At 43.7% G+C, this 19976-nt stretch overlaps 1 protein-coding gene across 1 annotated transcript; it reads right to left on the bottom strand.

Annotated features, from left to right (window-relative positions):
- Positions 1–4522: 4522 nt before the first annotated feature.
- pak1ip1 (PAK1 interacting protein 1) lies at positions 4523–16923 on the bottom strand. The gene is made up of 10 exons (XM_084139242.1): positions 16614–16923; positions 13873–14035; positions 13209–13329; positions 12874–12948; positions 12727–12779; positions 12189–12334; positions 11734–11831; positions 11454–11550; positions 7096–7225; positions 4523–4678 (listed from the first exon to the last, which is right to left on the bottom strand). The coding sequence occupies exons 1-10, from the start codon at positions 16689–16691 to the stop codon at positions 4545–4547; spliced, it is 1095 nt and encodes a 364-aa protein (XP_083995368.1). The 5' UTR covers positions 16692–16923; the 3' UTR covers positions 4523–4544.
- Positions 16924–19976: the final 3053 nt, after the last annotated feature.

The raw sequence follows: 19976 nt of genomic DNA, 5'->3' as shown, positions 1-19976 counted from the left end.
CTATGGATGCATGGCCTATGGATGTATGGTCTATGGCCTATGGATGTATGGTCTATGGATGTATGGCCTATGGATGTATGGCCTATGGATGCATGGCCTATGGATGTATGGTCTATGGATGTATGGTCTATGGATGTATGGTCTATGGATGTATGGCCTATGGATGTATGGCCTATGGATGTATGGTCTATGGATGTATGGTCTATGGATGTATGGTCTATGGCTCAGCGGCCCCAGGGATATTACAAAAGTTGGACGTTATCCAAGCTGCCACCCTAAGACTAAGCTGTGGGGCATTTAAATAATTCCCCATATCATCCCTACAAGTGGAAATAGGTGAGATGCCCTTAAAACTAAGAAGACAAAACCCCTCTATTGCTCACTGGGCTTCCCTTAAAGGACACGCCTCCACTCACACGGGGAAGTCCATCCTTGAGGATTGCTGGGAATACTCAACCCCCCCCCCCCATAAAGAATGAAGCCTTTGGATGGAAGATTTTTTTTAATGGGTCCAGGACCTAGGGGTGAAGTCGATCTGTGGAACCAACTGTACCCTTACCATTGGTGCAGCCCTAGCTCGACACCCCCAATAGTAGATTTGATCTACTGGAGATGATTCAGGAAGGAGAGGATAAAGGACTGCTGACAGCAGGGTATGTAAAGTCACAATACCACGTCGCAAACACATATTTACACAGACGGCTCCAAGGACCCAGTGACAGGACACGTCTCAGCAGCCTTCGCTGTCCCAGGAAGACATCTCACTGTACTTGTGCATGTGACATTAAAAAAAACTTGAAAACATACAGTTCATCCAGAAAAAAAAAAAAAAGACAAAACAAATCACCTGTGAAGTCATGTGGTCTGTATCTTCACCTTGGATAGAAGAGAACAGACCACCAGACCCACTCATCAGACCTAGTATTAGGCCAGACCTAGTATTAGGCCAGACCTTGTATCAGGCCAGACCTAGTATTAGGCCAGACCTAGTATCAGGCCAGACCTAGTATCAGGCCAGACCTAGTATCAGGCCAGACCTGGTATTAGGCCAGACCTAGTATCAGGCCAGACCTTGTATCAGGCCAGACCTAGTATCAGGCCAGACCTAGTATCAGGCCAGACCTAGTATTCAACATCTTACAGGCACTTCTCAGGATTCAACACCAAGCCATAACGGTCAACTTTCTTTGGGTCCCAGCTCACGTGGGGGTGCCTGAGAACCAGATGGCAGATGAAGCGGCCAAAAGGACCCCTACATGACATCATAGTTCCAATGTGAAAAATCTGAAATTAAGTTACTCCTCGGAAATCAAAATCACCAACAAATGGCAAAAGGACAGAAGGGGTAAAAGGAAGACGTGTATACTCCATCCACCCGCTGGTTTCAATCAGCAATAACCACAAAGGACTTTCAAGACGATCAGAAACCATAATCACCCGTCTGCGAATAGGACACAATGGCCTCAACCACTCTCTCCGTGAGATAGGAAAACACGACAGGTTAATGTCCTAGCTGTCCAGCAGCAGAAACTACAGGTCACGTCCTCCTTCACTGTCAAAGCTATGAACATCAAAGGCTAGAAGAATTATCCCTGGGAATAAGCTTCACCCTCCCCAATTCACTCAAAACCCGTCCAGAACAAACCGTAATTCACTCAGCAATAATTTCCTTCCTCCATTCATGTAGACTACAGTACAGAATCTAGAACACCTCCATAGTCTCATCACACTCCAGTCCAGTAGGTGGCGGTAATGCACCAAATACTAGTATGCACACCGCCATAAAACCCCAACGGATACGTTTTGTTTTTTTTCAACCAAAACCAGCATGGTCCACTAGAGAATTGCATTATTGACTGTATTGCATGAGTGTGGTGCCAAGGTATTTTGTTCGTATTGTTATGTAGATTTTGATCGTTGTGCATACAAGTGCACTTCCCTTATTGTGCAACACTGAGTATTTCAGTTTGTTTACCCTTTATTTACCATGTACCCCTGTTATATTAACATCGTGTTTCTGTTTGTACCTAGACATAACCATCTTTCATCACCTGTCAGCTGACATTTCAAGCCTACAAAAGATCAACAAACTTGCTCTATATTGAGCAAAAATATAAACACATGTAAAAGTGTTGGTCCCATGTTTTATGAGCTGAAATAAGATTCTAGAAATGTTCCATACTCACAATAAGCTTATTTGTCTCAAATGTTGTGCACAAAATTTGTTTACATCCCTGTTAGTGAGCATTTCTCCTTCGCCAAGATAATCCATCCACCTGACAGGTGTGGCATATCAAGAAGCTGATTAAGCAGCATGATCATTACACAGATGCACCTTGTGCTGGGAACAAAAGGCCACTAAAATGTGCAGTTTTGTCACACAACGCCACAAGTGTCTCAAGTTGAGGGAGCGTGCAATTGGCATGCTGACTGAAGGAATGTCCACCAGAGCTGTTGCTAGAGAACGTAATTGTTCATTTCTCTACCATAAGCCGCCTCCAACGTCATTTTAGAGAATTTGGCAGTACGTTCACCCAGCCTCAACTGCTCGTGTGGGCGAGCGATTTTGCTGATGTCAACATTGTCAGACAGCCCCATGGTGGCGGTGGGGTTATGGTATGGGCAGGCGTAAGCTACAGACAACAAACACAATTGCATTTTATAAATGGCAATTTGAACGCACAGCGATACCGTGACGAGATCCTGAGGCCCATCGTCGTGCCGTTTATCCAACCGCTATCACCTCATGTTTCAGCATGATAATGCACGTCTCCATGTCGCAAGGATCTGTACACACTTCCTGGAAGCTGAAAATGTCCCCGTTCTTCCACGGCCTGCATACTCACCAGATATGTCACCCATTGAGCATGTTTGGGATGCTCTGGATCAACGTGTACGACAGCGTGTTCCAGTTCCTGGCCTCCTGTAGCTCAGGTGGTAGAGCATGGCGCTTGCAACGCCAGGGTTGTGGGTTCGATTCCCACGGGGGGCCAGTATGAAAAATGTATGCACTCACTAACTGTAAGTCGCTCTGGATAAGAGCGTCTGCTAAATGACTAAAATGTAAATATCCAGCAACTTCGCACAGCCATTGAAGAGGAGTGGGAAAACGATCCACAGGCCACAATTAACAGCCTGATGAACTCTATGCGAAGGAGATGCGTTGCGCTGCATGAGGCAAATTGTAGTCACACGAGATATGGACTGGTTTTCTGATCCACGCCAAAACCTTTTTTTTGTCAACGTATCTGTGAGCAACAGATGCATATCTGTATTCCCAGTCATGTGAAATCCATCGATTAGGGCCTAATGAATTTATTTCAGTTGGCTGATTTCTTATATGAACTGTAACTCAGTAAAATCTTTCAAATTGTTGCATGTTGCCTTTATTTTTGTTCAGTAATAAATAAAAAGGTCCAAAGGCAATACCCTCAATCCCTCGTGTTCTTAGACACTCCAGCGACTACCATCCACTCCCCTACAGACTAAGCTATTTTTATTGTATCTATTTTCATTGATATGTTTTGATAGGAAAATTGGATTGATAATTGAGTCCATTGTCATTGGGATCCATCAGTTTGATAATATGCATAGATCATGCAATGACAATTGACAGGAGGAGGACATAGAAGCTGTTGATAAAAGTAAGTCTGTCACCTCCTAGTGGCAAATGTCATCGTCACATAAATCCAGAACAGGGTTTCCCAAACTCGGTGCTCGGGACCCCGGTGCACGTTTTGGTTTTCGCCCTACACAGCTGATTGAAATAATAAACTAAATCACTAAGCTTTGATCATTTGAATCAGCTGTGTACATTTAAGTCATTTAGCAGACGCTCTTATCCAGAGCGACTTACAGTTAGTGAATGCATACGTGTTTTGTTTTTTTCATACTGGCCCCCCCGTGGGAAACGAACCCACATCCCTGCCGGCCAAACCCTCCCCTACCTTGGACGACGCTGGACCAATTGCGCCCCCGACCCATGGGTCACCCGGTCGCGGCCGGCTGCGACAGAGCCTGGACTCGAACCAGGATCTCTAGTGGCACAGCTAGCAAAAAAACTAAAATGTGTACGCTTTGGGGTCCCGAGGACAGAGTTTGGGAAACCCTGTTCTAGAAGACCACATTCTATACAAAATCTCCACAACAAAAATACCAGCCCGGTCTCATAGACTAGACGTAATGTAGTACATGTAAATCCGGGACACTGAATTTAGTATGATATGTTACGTTTTGGGATGGTTACTTAAGGCAAAAAAAACGAAAGCAGGGTGGTTGGTCGTATAACGCAAAACGTCTAGCAAACCAAAGGTTACGAGTTCGAATCTCATCAGGGGACAACTTGAGCAACTTTTCAACTACTTAGCATGTCAGCCAACCCTTCTCTTGAACCAAATTGCAAATTCATAACATGAAACCACAAATTAATACATACCGTACGAAACGTAACATATCATACTAAATGGAGTGTCTCTGATTTACGTACAGAATAATACGAAATGATCTGAGACCAGGTTGAAAATACTATTAAAAATATATTTTTATTAGGTTTTCAGCTTTTTTCCCCCAACATCTTTCTTCTTCTTCTTCTTGGGTGAACCGTCTTCCTCTTGGACCACTTCTACAGTTGAGATCCTGACCCTCTTCTTCTTTGCAAGCTCCAGAACATCCTTGGTGTCTGTTGGGGATGACCGAAAACAAATCACATGATATTCTCATGCTATATATACTGCCAGAACAATATGCATTTAAGCACTCAAATATGTTCGCGCATCACTTTCTATAAAAGAGACCTTCATGTTTAAATTTAAAGAGGGTTTCTCTAGTCCAGAGTTTCATCCAGCCATTCCACATATTAGATCTAGTCCAACACACTATAACAGATGCGATACAAGACAAACATAAGTCACAAGAATTCATTTATCATCATTCAAAATTGGGTAGTGGAGTCAAGACATACAGTGGGGAAAAAAAGTATTTAGTCAGCCACCAATTGTGCAAGTTCTCCCACTTAAAAAGATGAGAGAGGCCTGTCATTTTCATCATAGGTACACGTCAACTATGACAGACAAAATGAGATTTTTTTCTCTCCAGAAAATCACATTGTAGGATTTTCAATGATTTTATTTGCAAATTATGGTGGAAATAAGTATTTGGTCAATAACAAAAGTTTCTCAATACTTTGTTATATACCCTTTGTTGGCAATGACACAGGTCAAACGTTTTCTGTAAGTCTTCACAAGGTTTTCACACACTGTTGCTGGTATTTTGGCCCATTCCTCCATGCAGATCTCCTCTAGAGCAGTGATGTTTTGGGGCTGTCGCTGGGCAACACAGACTTTCAACTCCCTCCAAAGATTTTCTATGGGGTTGAGATCTGGAGACTGGCTAGGCCACTCCAGGACCTTGAAATGCTTCATACGAAGCCACTCCTTCGTTGCCCGGGCGGTGTGTTTGGGATCATTGTCATGCTGAAAGACCCAGCCACGTTTCATCTTCAATGCCCTTGCTGATGGAAGGAGGTTTTCACTCAAAATCTCACGATACATGGCCCCATTCATTCTTTCCTTTACACGGATCAGTCGTCCTGGTCCCTTTGCAGAAAAACAGCCCCAAAGCATGATGTTTCCACCCCCATGCTTCACAGTAGGTATGGTGTTCTTTGGATGCAACTCCGCATTCTTTGTCCTCCAAACACGACGAGTTTAGTTTTTACCAAAAAGTTATATTTTGGTTTCATCTGACCATATGACATTCTCCCAATCCTCTTCTGGATCATCCAATTGCACTCTAGCAAACTTCAGACGGGCCTGGACATGTACTGGCTTAAGCAGGGGGACATGTACTGGCTTAAGCAGGGGGACACATCTCGCACTGCAGGATTTGAGTCCCTGGCGGCGTAGTGTGTTACTGATGGTAGGCTTTGTTACTTTGGTCCCAGCTCTCTGCAGGTCATTCACTAGGTCCCCCCGTGTGGTTCTGGGATTTTTGCTCACCGTTCTTGTGATCATTTTGACCCCATGGGGTGAGATATTGCGTGGAGCCCCAGATCGAGGGAGATTATCAGTGGTCTTGTATGTCTTCCATTTCCTAATAATTGCTCCCACAGTTGATTTCTTCAAACCAAGCTGCTTACCTATTGCAGATTCAGTCTTCCCAGCCTGGTGCAGGTCTACAATTTTGTTTCTGGTGTCCTTTGACAGCTCTTTGGTCTTGGCCATAGTGGAGTTTGGAGTGTGACTGTTTGAGGTTGTGGACAGGTGTCTGTCCACAACCTTATACTGATAACAAGTTCAAACAGGTGCCATTAATACAGGTAACGAGTGGAGGACAGAGGAGCCTCTTAAAGAAGAAGTTACAGGTCTGTGAGAGCCAGAAATCTTGCTTGTTTGTAGGTGACCAAATACTTATTTTCCACCATAATTTGCAAATAAATTCATAAAAAATCCTACAATGTGATTTTCTGGATTTTATTTTTTCAATTTGTCTGTCATAGTTGACGTGTACCTATGATAAATTACAGGCCTCTCATCTTTTTAAGTGGGAGAACTTGCACAATTGGTGGCTGACTAAATACTTTTTTCCCCCACTGTATTAAGGCTAGCAGGTCTCCACCCAGTAGAACCAAGACATATTCAGCCTAGCAGGTCTCCACCCAGTAGAACCAAGACATATTCAGCCTAGCAGGTCTCCACCCAGTAGAACCCAAAAATTGAGTGAACCGGTGATTCGTAACGTTTGTATCGATTTCCTGACCGATGCATGCCACATTTGGGTCGGTTTGGTGTCCCGCAGACCGATGCACTCATATCTTGAACATTTGAACCGGGGACCGATTATCCTTACTGGGTAAACAGTCTGTTTAGCTATCAAGGAAGGAAATGTTATCTAACAGACTGGTACCCAGGCTATATCCCAGTCCCTCCAGCATTAAATCATTAGACTGTCCAGTACTTTGAGAGGTTGTCCCAAACTTCTCTTTGAGTACTTAGCATACCCTTTTGGGTCACCAGGACCAGGATATGCGTGCATGACAGTCGCTTTTGGATAAAATGCAAAAAATGGCACATTGTTATGAATGAAGGAACACAGTACCTCGAGAGGTTGTAGGTTCTGTTTTGACCTCCGGGGGAGGCTCCTGTAGGTTGGTGGGCTGCCACACAGCCAGACAGGTCAGCCGAGCTGTGGTATTCACCTTCCCCAGGAGGACTGGAGGCTCCAAGGACTGGAACAACAAGAACAGACAACCATGAGATGAGATTTACATTGACATTTTTAGTCGTTTAGCAGACGCTCTTATCCACTGCGCCACTCGGGAGATACGAGATGAGATAAGACTATTTATTTAGTGCCATCACTCGTCTCCCGAGTGGCGCAGTGGTCTAAGGCACTGCATCGCAGTGCTAGCTGTGCCACTAGAGATCCTGGTTCGAATCCAGGCTCTGTCGTAAACCGGCCGCGACCGGGAGACCCACGGGAGGGAATGGCCGGCAGGGATGTAGCTCAGTTGGTAGAGCATGGCGTTTGCAACGCCAGGATTGTGGGTTCGATTCCCATGGGGGGGCCACTAACTGTATGTCGCTCTGGATAAGAGCGTCTGCTAAATGACGTAAATGTAAATCTCATGTCAACTCCTGGAATTGTCATGGTTACTTAGACTAGTAGCAAATACAGACAACAATGAACATCGATGTCATCATTAGAGAAGCATTACTGTTCTTCAACCCTGGAAACCCGTTCTAGTCCTACAGAGATGGTGTGTAAATGCTTGGTCTAGTCCTACAGAGATGGTGTGTAAATGCTTGGTCTAGTCCTACAGAGATGGTGTGTAAATGCTTGGTCTTGTCATGCAGAGATGGTGTGTAAATGCTTGGTCTTGTCATGCAGAGATGGTGTGTAAATGCTTGGTCTTGTCATGCAGAGATGGTGTGTAAATGCTTGGTCTTGTCATGCAGAGATGGTGTGTAAATGCTTGGTCTTGTCATGCAGAGATGGTGTGTAAATGCTTGGTCTTGTCATGCAGAGATGGTGTGTAAATGCTTGGTCTTGTCATGCAGGGCTCTCGTGGAAGACACCTTGGTCGCAATGGGACATCCCTTCCTAAATAAAGGTTAAAATAAATGAAACATTCTAACTACTCTGGAAAGGGCAGAGAGAGAGAGGTCATGAGCAGATGGGCTCCTGCATTTTTCAGCATGTTTTCACAAAAAGATAGATTTAGAGTTGGATAAACTTGGATTTTTCCGCAAGGACATACAGTGGGGAGAACAAGTATTTGATACACTGCCGATTTTGCAGGTTTTCCTACTTACAAAGCATGTAGAGGTCTGTCATTTTTATCATAGGTACACTTCAACTGTGAGAGACGGAATGTAAAACAGAAATCCAGAAAATCACATTGTATGATTTTTAAGTAATTAATTTGCATTTTATTGCATGACATAAGTATTTGATACATCAGAAACGCAGAACTTAATATTTGGTACAGAAACCTTTGTTTGCAATTAGAGAGATCATACGTTTCCTGTAGGTCTTGACCAGGTTTGCACACACTGCAGCAGGGATTTTGGCCCACTCCTCCATACAGACCTTCTCCAGATCCTTCAGGTTTCGGGGCTGTCGCTGGGCAATACGGACTTTCAGCTCCCTCCAAAGATTTTCTATTGGGTTCAGGTCTGGAGACTGGCTAGGCCACTCCAGGACCTTGAGATGCTTCTTACGGAGCCGCTTCTTAGTTGCCCTGGCTGTGTGTTTCGGGTCGTTGTCATGCTGGAAGACCCAGCCACGACCCATCTTCAATGCTCTTACTGAGGGAAGGAGGTTGTTGGCCAAGATCTCGCGATACATGGCCCCATCCATCCTCCCCTCAATACGGTGCAGTCGTCCTGTCCCTTTTGCAGAAAAGCATCCCCAAATAATGATTTTTCCACCTCCATGCTTCACGGTTGGGATGGTGTTCTTGGGGTTGTACTCATCCTTCTTCTTCCTCCAAACACAGCGAGTGGAGTTTAGACCAAAAAGCTATATTTTTGTCTCATCAGACCACATGACCTTCTCCCATTCCTCCTCTGGATCATCCAGATGGTCATTGGCAAACTTCAGACGGGCCTGGACATGCGCTGGCTTGAGCAGGGGGACCTTGCGTGCGCTGCAGGATTTTAATCCATGACGGCGTAGTGTATTACTAAGGGTTTTCTTTGAGACTGTGGTCCCAGCTCTCTTCAGGTCATTGACCAGGTCCTGCCGTGTAGTTCTGGGCTGATCCCTCACCTTCCTCATGATCATTGATGCCCCACGAGGTGAGATCTTGCATGGAGCCCCAGACCGAGGGTGATTGACCGTCATCTTGAACTTCTTCCATTTTCTAATAATTGCGCCAACAGTTGTTGCCTTCTCACCAAGCTGCTTGCCTATTGTCCTGTAGCCCATCCCAGCCTTGTGCAGGTCTACAATTGTATCCCCGATGTCCTTACACAGCGCTCTGGTCTTGGCCATTGTGGAGAGGTTGGAGTCTGTTTGATTGAGTGTGTGGACAGGTGTCTTTTATACAGGTAACGAGTTCAAACAGGTGCAGTTAATACAGGTAATGAGTGGAGAACAGGAGGGCTTCTTAAAGAAAAACTAACAGGTCTGTGAGAGCCGGAATTCTTACTGGTTGGTAGGTGATCAAATACTAATGTCATGCAATAAAATGCAAATGAATTACTTAAAAATCATACAATGTGATTTTCTGGATTTTTGTTTTAGATTCCGTCTCTCACAGTTGAAGTGTACATATGATAAAAAATTACAGACCTCTACATGCTTTGTAAGTAGAAAAACCTGCAAAATCGGCAGTGTATCAAATACTTGTTCTCCCCCACTGTATACAAGATTCTACCCTCCACAACATAACATTCACTACAAATCAAAACTCCAAACCTACAACCTGATTATGTTACAAAATTACCTGGAAGGATTCCTACTACCAAAGATTCTTATTTCCAAGGTCTATACAGCAAATGCTCTGGCAAACCAACGACCAGCAAAAGAAGCACAAGAAAGCTGAAAACACCTGAAAACACCTGAAAACACCTTTCAACCTGGAACTGAGTGAGCAATGTTTAGTCTGTTATATCCTTCTTCGGCAAGACAGATCTTCCAAAGGTGGTGGAGTGGAAATCTTTACCAAGGAACACCTTCAGGGCTTGGTTGTCTCCACCAAGTCGGTCACCAAACAATTTGATTTGCCGGTTTTAAGCATTAAACTTTCAAATAGCTCTTGGTTGACTGTTGCTGGGTGTTATCGTCCTCCATCAGCACCGGCCTGTACCCTACCTGCCCTAAGCTCTCTCCTGGCCCCTTACACAGCACCGGCCTGTACCCTACCTGCCCTAAGCTCTCTCCTGGCCCCTTACACAGCACCGGCCTGTACCCTACCTGCCCTAAGCTCTCTCCTGGCCCCTTACACAGCACCGGCCTGTACCCTACCTGCCCTAAGCTCTCTCCTGGCCCCTTACACAGCACCGGCCTGTACCCTACCTACCCTAAGCTCTCTCCTGGCCCCTTACACAGCACCGGCCTGTACCCTACCTGCCCTAAGCTCTCTCCTGGCCCCTTACACTAAGTCTGAATCTGTCCTGCTAGGTGACCTAAACTGGGACATGCTTAAACCACCTGACCAAGTCCTAAAGCAATGGACTCCCTAAATCTTTCTCAGATTATTACCAATCCCACAAGGTATGACTCCAAACACCCAATGCTCCTTATAGGACACATCACTGCACTCTATACTCCTCTGTAAACTGGTCATCTCTGTATACCCGTCGCAAGACCCACTGGTTGATGCTTATTTATAAAACCCTCTTAGGCCTCACTCCCCCCTATCTGAGATACCTACTGCAGCCCTCATCCTCCACATACAACACCCGTTCTGCCAGTCACATTCTGTTAAAGGTCCCCAAAGCACACACATCCCTGGGTCGCTCCTCTTTTCAGTTCGCTGCAGCTAGCGACTGGAACGAGCTGCAAAAAACACTCAAACTGGACAGTTTTATCTCCATCTCTTCATTCAAAGACTCAATCATGGACACTCTTACTGACAGTTGTGGCTTAAGGTGATGTATTGTTGTCTCTACCTTCTTGCCCTTTGTGCTGTTGTCTGTGCCCAATAATGTTTGTACCATGTTGTTTTGCTACCATGTTGTTGTCATGTGGTGTTGCTACCATGCTATGTTGTTGTCTTTGGTCTCTCTTTATGTAGTGTTGTGGTGTCTCTTGTCGTGATGTGTGATTTTTCATTTATTTTTAATCCCAGCCCCCCGTCCCCGCAGGAGGCCTTCTGCTAGGCCGTCATTGTAAATAAGAATGTGTTCTTAACCGACTTGCCTAGTTAAATAAAGGTTAAATGTTTTGTTTTTATGCAGGCCCTTGAGGGCCACAGCGAATGAAAGCCAAGGACAGGTGGTACATACCTCAAGGTTAAGTTTCCACATTTTGATGAAGCCATCGTTTGACGCAGTCACCAGAACACAGAAGTCCTCCGTGGTGAAACTGTCCACTGATTTCACCCTAAAAAAATAAATAATAAATAAATAAATAAATAAATAAATAGAGAGAAGTGAGACAATATTCTTCTTCCAAACTTTTCACAAGAAACATCCAAGAATTCTATCATCATACAATGTATGTTTATATACTAAATATTGATTATAGCAGGGGAAGGAGTGAGACCATAGAAATTATTCAACGTACCTGGTTTCATGAGCCTCAAACTCACAGAGCACTTTCTGAGTGTTGATGTCACACAGCCGGACTGTCTCGTCGTCCCCCGCTATGGCCAGGATGGAATTCTGACGACAAACAAACCATTTCCACCTCACTTACTCCATACAAAAAGGGACAACAACAAAAATGAACCGCTACTTGCAGGTGGATAAAGGTTGTTTCCCTTCTCACATTTAATATTCATCCATCTGTGTTCTTTACGGTTCTTCGTGTATGTGTTCTACTGCGCTTTTGTGTAGTGTGTAGTTTTATGCATCAAGCCTAGTGACCACCATTAACCTGCACCTTGACGGTCACAAATAGACGCATGTGTTTTAAGCAAACTCTTTATATGCACACCGTTGTGTTGATCACTCTAAACTAAATATGAACTTTAGTGATTATTACATTATTATCCTTAAAAAAGCCCAGATATAACTCACAGTGAGGAACTTGATGGATGAGATCCTCTTGGGGTTGATGATGGTTGATGCCAGAGTAGCTGTTTCCAGGTTATAAACGTCCACCTTGTCGCTGATCACTACCACGTACTTATCCCCCTCAGGAGACCACTTCACTATCACCGCATCTAGGGGAGAGAAAATGGACATGATTATTTTACAAATACAGAATGTCCCTTGTGCAAATACATTTTACATTTTAGTCGTTTAGCAGACTTACAGTTAGTGAGTGCATACATTATTTTTTTATTTTTCATACTGGCCCCCCGTGGGAATCGAACCCACAACCCTGGCGTTGCAAACGCCATGCTCTACCAACTGAGCTACATCCCTGCCGGCCATTCCCTCCCCTACCCTGGGCCAATTGTGCGCCGCCCCATGGGTCTCCCGGTCGCGGCCGGCTACGACAGAGCCTGGATTCGAACCAGGATCTCTAGTGGCACAGCTAGCACTGCGATACAGTGCCTTAGACCACTAGTAGTGGTGTAATGGTACATAATGGTCAGAGTGATAAACTTACTCTGTTTTATGTTTTTGATGAAAGCTGATCTTCCGTCGATTAGATTCCACGTTCTGCAACAACAAAGGTGTCAGTCAACTTTAGTTGCAAGAAAATGTTTTGCAACAAGAACTGAGAACCAGAATGTACTCAAAACAGAAAGCCAACCGGAGTGTCTTGTCTGTGCCGACAGTCAGGGCCAGTTTCCCTGAGGGATGGACGGACAGTGACGTAACATGACCCCTGAGGAGAATAAATAAAACAGGTACGTTAGTGCTGGGGTGGAACAAAAACCTGAACCCACCCAATAGCTCTCCAGGGTCAAGAAGAAGACTATTGATCCATACGAGACTGTTTTTATCCAACAACCTCAGATACACACATACGTCATGTCTCAGCAACTTGTGAGCTCTGATGGACTTGAAATATAATATATATATATAATTTTGGAAAGTTACCGGAATTTTGCAACCCTAATAATTTCTGAAAGAGTGACAACTTACTTGTGTGCTCTGATGGATTTAAGACACTCCCACTTCTTGGTGCCCCAAACACATAGCAGCCCATCCTGTCCTCCACTCAGCAGGTGGGAGGAGCCATAGAACTCCAGACAGGAAATGGTACCTGAACAACGATTAAAACAAGGAAACCTGGGGGTCAGGGGTACTTAATTCTTCTTACAGCAGCCGTGACACTTGGGGACAATGTTTTGACCAATATCAGTGGCTTGCCATGCCTAAAGACCATGGACCACACAATAATGTTGTTGACCGTGTCAGTGACTTGTCAATACTGTACGTCTAAGGAATAGACAGTCAAAACGTAGCCATTGCAGTCATAATTCAATGATGCAATTAGTGAGGTTTCTTCAAGATTCTCGGATTGGGACCCGATTGTTGCTGTAGCAGGTGAGATTCTGCAGCTCTCAAAACCCTGAACATTAGTAAACTGATTTCCAAAAAGTGGCTTTCCAGAACTCACCGTCGTGGTGCAGCAACGTTCCATTTTCTATGCTCTTTACCTTTACACAAATGTGTTCACCCGATTGGAGTCAACGGTTTTCCATTGCTAAACGTTTTGCTACAGTGTGCGACTAATGAATACACCCGACGCCGAGCTGCAGCAGAGCTCCATGTCCTATCCTCTTCTCCATGTCGTATCTCTTACCGTCGTGATGCAGCAGAGCTCCGTGTTCTATCCTCTTCTTCATGTCGTAGATCTGGATGGTCTCGTCTCTGCTTCCTGTAGCGATGTACCTCTCGCTGGTGGCCACCGCAGACACTGAGGCAGTGTGGGCGTGGTGGGTGAAGTCTGCCGTGGCTGTCCACTCCTGCAGATAAGACGACAGCACAGCATGAGAGCCGCTTCCTAACAGCTGTGAATGGGTTTGGATCAATAGAGGCAGTAAAGGTAGTTATATCAGTAGTTTAGTGATAGTAGCTAACGCCTTTATCAAAGGGGTAAAGGGGCGATAGAGGGATGAATAACATTACCATCAGTTGAGTGTGAGTGTGAGTGTGACTGTGACTGTGAGTGTGACTGTGACTGTGAGTGTGACTGTGACTGTGACTGTGAGTGTGAGTTTGGGTAAGCTGAAGAACTGTTTAAAGATCAACACTCCCCCAAATGTTACTGGAAGAGCCACGAGACTTGTAACGTTACAACCACACCAACTCAACACCATCATAGCTAGCTAGCAGGGTGGGGTAGATTACAACCACACCAACACCACCATAGCTAGCTAGCAGGGTGGGGTAGATTACAACCACACCAATACTATCATAGCTAGCTAGCAGGGTGGGGTAGATTCCTTTCTAAAATGTAATCAGTTACTAATTACCTGTAAAAATTGTAATCAGTAATGTAACGTTTAGATTCCCCAAACTCAGTAACGTAATCTGATTACTTTTAGATTACTTTCCTCTTAAGAGGCATTAGAAGTCTAAAATGAATATTACCAATTGAACAACAACTATTGCAGGATCAATCAATGTTAGAGTTGACATAGTTGGCCATAAATGGATGTTGCGTTTTACGTTATGGGTTGGTTATGTAGGCTTCTTCTAACCCATTGCTTTCTACTACATACATTAAAAACCAAAGTCTCAAATTTCCAGTCATTCCAATTCATTTAATACCCCTTCATTTTCAAGAACAGTCCTTGGAAATATGGAAGTATAGATTAACCGAACCGTTTTACCTCAGTATAACCTAAATAAACGAAGGAGTTCTTAGCATGCCCTACTCCGGTTGTTTAGGATTTTGTCGTCATGGAGACTGATTGGGCTAATTGCTTCAAGTTGAAAAAGAAATGCTGCTCTCATGGCTTATATTTTGGGTTTTCATGGGGTGTGACAGTTTAACTAAGCTCATTTATAAGTTATATTCTTCAAGAATCAATGGGTATATATCATTAATGTAGAAGTCCAATGTAGCAACTACAGATTGCCCCTTTAAATCTTTCAAAAGTGCGCGAGTTTGATCATGTGTCAGTTTCGGCCTATGGATATTTTTTGGGGGGGGGGATTCAGCACGAATTACATTGAGCAATAAAAGCCCCACTCGCAGTCTTCTTTAATTAAACGGGTTTTTGACAGTATGGATCACAACCCCACAGAGGAGTCTAGAAGGGAGTAACCCTCAAACTTCATTCCATAGGCTGGGATCCGCACTATGCAGCGCATTCCTCACTGGCTGTCCACTGGTCGCAAAAACAACGATTGATCGGCAGTTTAAACATTTTCAATTCAACCATTACTGGGGTCAAAATATACATTAGTGAACAGACATCCACAATCCGTAAGGTGCAAATAGTTAAATGAGAGAGCAGCAGTGTGATTCACATTAATTCTCTCTGTAGATATCAATAATAAGTGATAGCCTACAGGCGATACGGCTACACCACTGCGGTCGTCCTTACTTACCTCCAACCTGTATTGAAGTTGGATAATGTTTGGATGCCGACAGCAGTCGCACCATTGGAAGACATATCTTGGACTGTTGCCTAAAACAAAACTCCTTCTCTTTTCCCGCGATCCATCAAACACATGTGGAGTCATCATAGTGGTCTCTGACTGGTGGTCAGACTCGCTCAGGTGGAACAAACTTACATTTTAGTCATTTAACAGACGCTCTTATCCACGAACTTATGCAGTTAGTGAATGCAAAAGTTTTTTGTTTTTTTTCATGCTGGCCCCCTGTGGGAAACGAACCCACATCCCTGCCGGCCAAACCCTCCCCTACCTTGGACGACGCTGGACCAATTGAGCGCCGACCCATGGGTCTCCCGGTCGCGGCCGGCTGAGACAGAGTCTGGATTCGAACCACGCAGTGCCTTAGACCACTAACACAGTGCCTTAGACCACTGACACAGTGCCTTAGACCACTAACACAGTGCCTTAGACCACTAACACAGTGCCTTAGACCACTAACACAGTGCCTTAGACCACTAACACAGTGCCTTAGACCACTAACACAGTGCCTTAGACCACTAACACAGTGCCTTAGACCACTAACACAGTGCCTTAGACCACTAACACAGTGCCTTAGACCACTAACACAGTGCCTTAGACCACTAACACAGTGCCTTAGACCACTGCGCCACTCCGGACTTCAACGCTGATTTGAATATCATTGAGAAAACAGAAAGGTGTCAAATAATTGTTTTCGCGAACATACTTAATTTAAATTAATCCTAGATGTAATACTTTCGTTTTTAAAAAGTATTTGTAATCTAATTACAAATGTTTGTTGGTAATGTAACGGGTTAGTTTTGCTGTCATCCTTTACATACTCCACAACCCTGCTAACTAACGCTAGTCGGTTAGCGAAGGTAAACAGTATAGTTTGTCATTTATGTACAGGAGAATCAGGGATCAAAATCAAACAGAAAAACTGAAGCAGCATACCTCTTCTCCCGTGGACACCCGGTAACCAAAGGCGATCTGCTCGTAACTTCCAGCAATGAGTTCTATTACGGGCCCCATGCTGTCCTGAACTAGCTAACAGGAGCTAGCTAACAATCAAACGTTACTTTCTCACGTCTTTCTGTTGAGATTATTCCGACTCTTGTCCCCGGAGACAATCAAAACAGTAAAAGGTAACTGTTGAAATTTACGTGAAAAACATGAGCTGACAGAAATATTATTTTAACTAGCTATATAGAGTAGCTAGAAAAATGCTTTCGTGCTTGAAAACGCATGTCCCCAGGTTGGATGTGTGCGCATGCGTGAGGGTAATATTCACTTCCGAGTTCGATGTTCTGGGATTTCAAAATAAAAGTCAAAATCATGTTGGGTGCGTCTCTTCTCGGTGATGCCTCTTCTCAGCTGTCTCTTCTCAGTGATGTCGACATTTTCTGTTTCCCATCGGGCCAGTCATGACATTTATTATCCAACGTACTTTACACGCATAAAAAGGTTGTATGGAAGCCACTTGGGCTCCCGAGTGGCGCAGCGGTCTAAGGCACTGCATCTCACTACAGACAATTGGCCCAGCGTCGTCCGGGTTTGGCCGGTGTAGGCCGTTATTGTAAATAAGAAATTGTTCTTAACTGACTTGCCTAGTTAAAATAAAACAAAATGTTTTATTCTATCTTGCAGTCATAATTTCGTTTGCCTAAAGTAAATCAGGCCAATAAAAAATCAGGCATATAGTAAATCAGGCCTATAATGAAATAATAAAATAGAATGAAAGATAATGAAGTGAGTTTAATAATAATAATAATAATAATAATAATAAACACTTCTGACTTAGAAATCATGTTCAATCTCATGACTGGAATTGACCGCAAAACAGCAGGATTTTATTAATGAAGAAAATAATAAAAATGGCTTCATTCAGCTGTGGTAAAAAGGGCTCCAAGTCCTCTGAGATAATAATATGCCATATATCAGACGCTTTTATCCAAAGCGACTTACAGTCATGTGTGCATACATATTTTACGTATGGGTGGTCCCGGGGATCGAACCCACTACCCTGGCGTTACAAGCGCCATGCTCTACCAATTGAATGCAGAGGACCACCTCTCACGGTCCTTGCTATCCTGGATCCTTGGGACGTCTCTACCCCATTGAAGCAGGGCCGGCGTTATGGGCTGCCTGTCCAAATAAAATATTGAAAATAACCAGGCTTCCATCCAACCTTTTTACGCGTGTAAAGTTACGTTGGATAATAAATGTCATGACTGGCCTGATGGGAAACAGAAAATGTCGACAAAAAATATATACGATAGACAAGGTGGGATCTTTTTGTGTTGGTAAAATGAATTATATAATGTCCCACTCTTCCGAATTGGAAAGGAAAGTTTGCGGGTGCACAGTACACTGTTCAGATACTAACTAACACTAAAGTAAATTGATGTTTTGCCAAAATGATATAATTACTCCTGTCTAAATAAAATAATTCAAAATACTTAGCATATATTCTGCTTCACCAGAGAGCATGACTTAGCCACAGAGGATCATTAGCTTCTTTTTAAAAATAGCTGTGGATTGTTTCAAATCACAAGGGCAGGCCTAAGCCTATATTGGGAAGCCCACAACTTGGACAACATGTGGTGATAGGCCTAGCTGGTTATTGGGAAGCCCACAACTTGGACAACATGTGGTGATAGGCCTAGCTGGTTATTGGGAAGTTTACAACTTGGACAACATGTGGTGATCGGCCTAGCTGGTTATTGGGAAGTTTACAACTTGGACAACATGTGGTGATCGGCCTAGCTGGTTATTGGGAAGTTTACAACTTGGACAACATGTGGTGATCGGCCTAGCTGGTTATTGAGTTGTGGCTGTCAGGTGAAAACCATCTCAAATATGTGTTTATTAACTTTTATAAAATCAGGGGAGCCAATTGAGACATTTACATTTTAGTCATTTAGCAGACCCTCTAATCCAGAGCGATTTACAGTTAGTGAGTGCATACATTATTTATTTTTTCATACTGGCCCCCCGTGGGAATCGAACCCACAACCCTGGCGTTGCAAGCACCATGCTCTACCAACTGAGCTACACGGGGAGACCAGGATCTCATTTTCGATGGTGCCCTGAGGACATAAAATAAAATATAAAACTACATTTACATTTTAGTCATTTTAGCAGACGCTCTTATCCAGAGCGACTTACAGTTAGTGAGTGCATACATCTTTCATACTGGCCCCCCGTGGGAAACGAACCCACAACCCTGGCATTGCAAGCGTCATGCTCTACTAACTGAGCTACAAGACACAATAACAAGACACAATAACAAGACAATAACAAGACACAATAACAAGTACATTACATAGAACATCACAAACATGTAAACAAATTATTAAAGTCAATCAATCAAAACAATTGCACACCTAGGTGAACTCATTTATCATCAGCGTTTTAAACTGCCCTAGTGGCACCAGGGAATCCAAATGTAAGCATTAAAATTAAAAGCAGTTTTACCTAGTTCGATGGAGATCGGAGGAATCTCAAGAGTTAACCAACCCTGTGAACAGGTTTGATATCTCATGTTTCTGTACTTTTTACAACAAAGTTAGGTAAGTCGGAAGCTTGCATAGAAGAGCTTTGTAAACGAAAAGGGAGTACTGAAGTGCTGTACAGGACTTTAATGAGAATATGTGTGAAGAGAATGTGTCTTGAGTATAATTTAAAAATGTTGAGACAAGAAGGAGGAAAGGAATGTGAGGCGAAGATATGGCACGTCCCTCTCCAGAATGCGCTCAGCTGTCTCCCGCCAATTCTTGCACATTCATTATTTCATTGTGTCAATTGTTTGCCATTTGATCGTTTTTTTTGTATCAATTCCCCATTACATACACTACCGGTCAAAAGTTTTAGAACACCTACTCATTCAAGGTTTTTTTTTCTTTATTTGTACTATTTTCTACATTGTAGAATAATAGTGAAGACATCAAAACTATGAAATAACACATATGGAATCATGTAGTAACCAAAAAAGTGTTAAACAAATCAAAATATATTTTACATTTGAGATTCTTCCAATAGCCATCCTTTGCCTTGATGACAGCTTTGCACACTCTTGGCATTCTCTCAACCAGCTCTGATTCGCCGGTCTACTGAGCCACCGGTCTGAGCGCACCACCTCGGCAACACCGGAATGGAAACCCAACGCACCCTAATCACCTCCAGCGCACCTGCACCTCATCATCTCATCACCACCCCTATATAGCCCTGGACTGTTCAGTGTTGTGTTGTGTGTGATTGTTAGTGTCATGTCGTGTTCTCGCGCTTTGTTGTTCTCTTGCTCAGTGTTAAGTAAAC

Source organism: Coregonus lavaretus, assembly GCF_964263955.1.
Source record: "Coregonus lavaretus genome assembly, chromosome: 23".
Taxonomy (NCBI): Eukaryota; Metazoa; Chordata; class Actinopteri; order Salmoniformes; family Salmonidae; genus Coregonus; species Coregonus lavaretus.
This window is presented reverse-complemented; position numbering and strand designations above follow the sequence as displayed.